At 36.0% G+C, this 6000-nt stretch overlaps 1 protein-coding gene across 1 annotated transcript in view; it reads right to left on the bottom strand.

Annotated features, from left to right (window-relative positions):
- The window catches only part of LOC107752983 (protein kinase C beta type-like), a 129279-nt gene that overhangs the window by 42193 nt on the left and 81086 nt on the right, over positions 1 to 6000 (bottom strand). The window contains exon 8 of the mRNA XM_016569064.1: positions 3983 to 4079. Coding sequence (XP_016424550.1) covers positions 3983 to 4079 — 97 coding nt within the window. The remainder of the gene's footprint in view (positions 1 to 3982; positions 4080 to 6000) is intronic.

A 6000-nucleotide genomic window follows, 5' to 3' on the forward strand; every position in this document is an offset into this window, starting at 1 on the left:
AAAAGTTTAGTTAAATATTTCTTGCTTTTTCTAATTCAATTTTGATTCAAGATGAAATGACTGTTTACAAAAAAACAATGGTACTTCTAGATTGTGCTACCTCGGAAAATTGCAGTTTTAGATTAAAAAAATTTAACTGAGCTGAAAATGAACAAAAGGTGTTTGAACAGAAATGTAGAAATATGCTAAAAGACCATACTTTAAAAAGAGATTTATTTATTGGTGATTTAAACATCTTCAAATTTCCATCAGCATCGGTGGATGAGGAAAACTAGAGTTTAAAATTAATTATATCGGTAACACTTTACAATAAGGTTCCATTAGTTAATGTTAGTTAATGTATTAACTAATATGAACAAACAATGAACAATACATTTATTACAGTATTTATTCATCTTTGTTAATGATAGTTAATGAAAATACAGTTGTTCATTGTTAGTTCATGTTAATTCACTGTGCATTAACTAATGTTAACAAGTACAACTTTTGTTTTTAATAATGCATTAGTAAATGTTGAAATTAACATTAACTCAGATTAATAAATGCTGTAGAAGTATTGTTCAGGCTTAGTTCATGTGAACTAAAGAAGTTAACTAATTAACCTTATTGTAAAGTGTTACCATTATATCTAATTGCTCTGCATTTTTTTTCACAAAAGAATAAAAATACTGATTGAAAAATTTACATTGCAAATTGTTAAAAAGATTTGCATTTATTTTGAATGTAGTAAGTACAGATGATTATACATAATAAAAACCTTTTTAGTTTTATTAATATTTAGTGTACATTTACACTGCTCTAAAAGTTTGGATGCCCCTATAAGTTTCAAAGTGGGGTTTTGGACAATATTAGCATTAATTCTTATGCTTTTGTGTATAAATGAATAGTAACTTGCTATCATTGCTTATCATTGAATACCAGCAATAGTTCTTCATTTTGATAATATAATACACTGGTTATGATATGATATATGATATGATACTGTATATGATATGATATATGATATGATATGATCTTTTTTTGCTAATAAATGAAAATTATTTCTACAATATAATATTTAATATATTGCCCCTATGAGTAGCTTAGTTGGTGACTTTTTGTGATTAACTTGTAGTGTGGTAAACAACTTTATGAACAGAGTACTTCAACTTATGTTAACGAGTGTGCAGCTTTGTCAAAATACAGTTTTAAAGTAAGTAATTTGTGCGAGAAACTTTTCTTTTTGAATAATGTAAAGTATTTGGATTTAAAAATAAAAAAAGTATGTCATGTCATTGACCCCTGGGCACTCCGAGTCCATAGAAACATTCGTATCCATATAAAGCAGGAGTTGATCCAAAATGAGTGCGAGATAATGAGTCATTTCCCCATCTCTGTTTTCATGCTGAGCCAAATCTGGCTACAGCTCACGACGCAGGAACAAAAGTTGACATGAGGCTACAGCTCCGAGCATTGTGTGATGTGGGTCCTACAGCACAGGAACAGGAGTGACCAGCTCTGTGTTACTGACACTGATCCTGAGGGAGGCCTGCTGGTCAGTCTGCTTGATATAGCCTCGGCCCTAATGAGCTCAATATGAGCGCCAACAGGCCAATCCTTCATCTGCCCCCTCCGCCTTTCAGCAGAGACCTGCCCTGACCGCAAAGACCCCATAGCAAGGAACTGACTCGCTAGCCTTTCCTACATCTCGCATCCTGATGCTCTCAAATAGAGCCTCAGCATTTTCCCCTCACAACCACTCAGTCTCGAAGCATGCTAGGAATGCTGGGTCATTCATTCTTAGCCGGCAACAATCGAAACAACATACATCTGAACAAGACACCAGATGTGATGCTGATCTATGAGAGAATTGCTCTAAAGCTAGTGAACTGCCTACAGAGCCAGTTTTTTAAGGCATAACAGACACAAAGCTGCTCCATAATTCCAAAACAACTTAATTATATTGCCTTGTAAGCTGTATAAGTTTGAGTTTATGTAGTAATAATAAAAGTAGTAGTAATAATAATAATAATAATAATAATAATAATAATAGATTGACATAAGCAAAATAAATAGTTAATAAACTATTTATAAATAGTTATATTATTTATAATTATTTATATATTATTTATAAATAAACAAAAAAAGTTATTATTACTATTAACAATTTATTTTTAAATATTGCAAAGATTACTATTATTATTTTATTATTGTTATTTTGCGATGTTTAAAATTATGTTTAAAAAGTAAAATTAAAAATAAGAGTTTTGTTAAAATGTATGTGTAATATGTAAAAATAAATAAACTGTTAATATACACTGAACAAAATTATAAACGCAACACTTTTGTTTTTGCCCCCATTTTATAGTAATATAAAATTATAAAATTTATAAAATTATATAATTTTATTATTTATATAATATTATAAAATTTGTCTATAGAGACAGAAGAACGTGAATCTACTAGGTTTTGAAATGAGTTGTGAGAGTTGTATAATTTCTTATACAATAATAATAATAATAAAAAACTCTTTTAAATGCTGGTTTAAAACAACCATTTCTGGGTTATTTGGCAACCCAGCGCTGGGTAAATATTGGACAGAACACATGCTGGGTTATTTGAACCCAGCTTGTTGGGTTTTATACATTAACCCATTTGTTGGGACCCACTGACCCAGCGCTGGGTAGGTATGCGAGGGGGTTCATCATTCGTATTGACTTAAACTGATGAGTTAAGAAGTTTTTCCTCCATGATGTGTGAAATCAGCCCACCAGATGAGATACAGATTGACCATTTCTCACATTTTGCATTATGCATCACACCATGTGTAGGAAAACTGCCAGCTCAGACACAAACACACAGTCCGAGCAGCTCTAAGCTTCGCATTGGGCTGTTCATAAATAATACCATCATGCACTGGGTCCACAGCTGGGTCTGCTCGCGGGACCGTTTGAATTATGCAGAGACTTGCACAGTTCGTGCCCATTCACACACACACACACACACACACACACACAAACACAAAAAGCATCCAACATACATGCACACACCGATTGGCACAAACCGACTGTCGTGACCATTTTCACCAATCAACTTATTGGGAACCATATCTGAACTACTAACTGTATGCTCTCAAAAGAAACAGGAAACCAGAGGACAAGGGACATTAAATTGTGCCCGAATCAATCTGTGGTGAAGAAAGGCCAGGGATCAAGAGCTTCGTGCTGGTTCCTCTCAGTCAGCTTTATTCTGTATTCAAATTGGGATGTGCGGAGCAGAATGCAGGTTGACATGACTGTGATTACTCTGGGAGGATGCTGGGATTTGCCAATGTGTTATTTATGCCAGATTTGTCAGTGAGTGATATATGCTTCATGCACAAAGACCTCTCTCTCTCTCTCTCTCTCTCTCTCTCTCTCGGTGTCACTTTACCTGCTCACACCCAGTTGGGAGAGTCAAAATTAAAATGAAATCAAAACTGGCTCTATTTACTTTTTTTTTACATTTCTGGTCTTATTAGGCATGATTCAAGTGCATGTTATTCAAATGATCTTTTATCCAACCACACATAAAATTTTTTTTAAAAAAACAAAGCAAAAAAACACAAAATGAAATGAAACAAAACAAAACAAAAATAAATAATCCAAATACAAAACAAAAATAAAACAAATTGAAACAAAAACAACAAAACGAAGCAAAACAAAAATGAAATAAAATGAAATACAAAAAAAAAAAAAAATAATGAAATGAAACAAAACAAAACAAAAAAGAAACAAAACCAGCCAAAACAAAACAAACAAACAAACGCACACACACAAACAAAAAACTAAACAGTGCTGTTTTACACTGTTCTCTAGGGGCTTATCTCTTGATAAATAAAATGAAACTAATGTTTGCTTGTGTGTGCATACAGTACATTATGCATATAATAATGTATGCAAATACAAACACACATATACTCTGGCACACCCAAAAAAGCAGGTGAACACACACACACTCTCACCTCAAACTTCTGCCGGAGTTCCTCATTGCCTTCTTCACCTTCGGGTGGGACAGGAACGTTGAAGTACTCGCCCTCTTCCTGACTGAGCATCTTAAACCTGCATGTGTGTGTGTGTGTGTGTGTGTGTGTGCATGTGTTTGACAGACAGAAAATAAGGGACAGTTAGGTGAGTGCAGGATCTCTGCAGTATCACATATGGTTCAGCAACAGAGACATTAAATCCTCCTCTGATAATGGTTCCATCTGGCCGCTATCGGAATTGCGCACTTCCCTGAAACGGCACATTTTGTAAAATTACCTCAGCTCATTTAAACCATTCATACATTTACAGTTTCCCTCTCAGCTGGGACGACCTTGACTATGATCATGTGTGAAGAGGATTTCAACCGGCTGTAGTTGCCCCAAACAGCTTTCAAATGTCTGAGGGACAGCATGATGCCCCATCTCATATTTAGCTCTTCTAACATCTGTGCTTCCAGATAGCAAAAAATCAGCTTCCTGTTTAACGGTGTGAGGTGACCATTGCTGGGACCCGACGAGATGACATGTTCAAAAATCAACAGACCTACCACTGAAAGCACCCCCCTCAGAGAGAGCAGCACGCTGGGTTTCCACATCCTTTATTGCTACTGATGTGATAGGAGGCCCTGTGTTCATCTTGCCGCTAGTCTGCGCGGGTGTGTGTGTTGTGTTTATGACTGCAGATGAGTCATGGCTGCAGTACTCTCCCCCACACTCCTTCCTTCCCACATCTAGACCTCCAGAGGCTTTAGTGTGTGTGAGCGTCATCCTCATCACATTCACAGGAATAGGAAAGCGCAGAACAATGGCAGTTAGCATGAAAAGATATTTTCTAATAGGTCAGGTAATATGATACATGAAGATACAATTATTTTATTAATATTACTAATATTTATTAGTAATATTGTAATATTATTCATATTATATTGTTTATATTTTGTTATTATATTTTTGTTTATATTTTGTTATTATATTTTTGTTTATATTTTGTTTTTCATTACACTACTGATTTTTATTTTTTTATTTGAAGACTCTTAAGCTCACCAAGGCTGCAATTATTTAATCAAAAATGCAGTTAAACAAGTAAAGTTTTTAAAGGGGTCATATGATGCTGCTAAAAAGAACATTATTTTGTGTATTTGGTGTAATGAAATGTGTTTATGCGGTTTAAAGTTAAAAAAACACATTATTTTCCACATACTGTACATTATTGTTTCTCCTCTATGCCCCGCCTTTTTGAAACGCGTCGATTTTTACAAAACTAATCGGTCTGAAAAGCGAGGTGTGCTCTGATTAGCCAGCTATCCAGTGCGTTGTGATTAGCCGAATACCTCAAGCGTGAGACGGAAATGTTACGCCCCTCACATACCGTGTCCGGCCGGAGCGACGAGACAAAAACATGAAAACCCATTATAAACGAGGCATTTGTTGCATCCAATGGGGACATAATTACTGATTATAATGACTTATACTGTCGTTTTACGCGTTGCGTTGCATTGCGCCGCGTAAACATAAAACCATGTCTGCATTTGTGATCAGAGAAATGACAAACAACAAGTGCTAACGTTAATCCACACTGCCCAAAACTCGCGTTTGAATCATCAGTGGCAAATCCTTTAAATGAAAACGTACTTACAGACTGTGAGTCAGAACTGCCGGCATGTTAGTCTAACGTTACTCTCCCAGGATCAGTAAACAGTCCTCCATAAAATGTGCTGCACACATCTGAATATTTGCGTTAAATTGTTCTGGAACAGTGTTGTAAATACAACTTAACCACTGATTTCTAGTCGTGTCCTCTTTTGGAAGACCAAACAAAGTAGTTTCGCTTTCACAACGAAAAACACAGCGGCCTAGCGTGAGCGAAAGCCCCGGCTTAGCCTGAGCTGAAGCCGGGCAAGAGTGAGCTGAGGCGGCAGGGTCGAGAACGGCGCGCCCGGCGGATCCGACGAATGAGCGGCAACCACATGTGACGACCCCAGGCTGGACTCCCGCTT

Source organism: Sinocyclocheilus rhinocerous, unplaced genomic scaffold (assembly GCF_001515625.1).
Source record: "Sinocyclocheilus rhinocerous isolate Xijiao unplaced genomic scaffold, SAMN03320098_v1.1 scaffold191, whole genome shotgun sequence".
Classification (NCBI taxonomy): Eukaryota; Metazoa; Chordata; class Actinopteri; order Cypriniformes; family Cyprinidae; genus Sinocyclocheilus; species Sinocyclocheilus rhinocerous.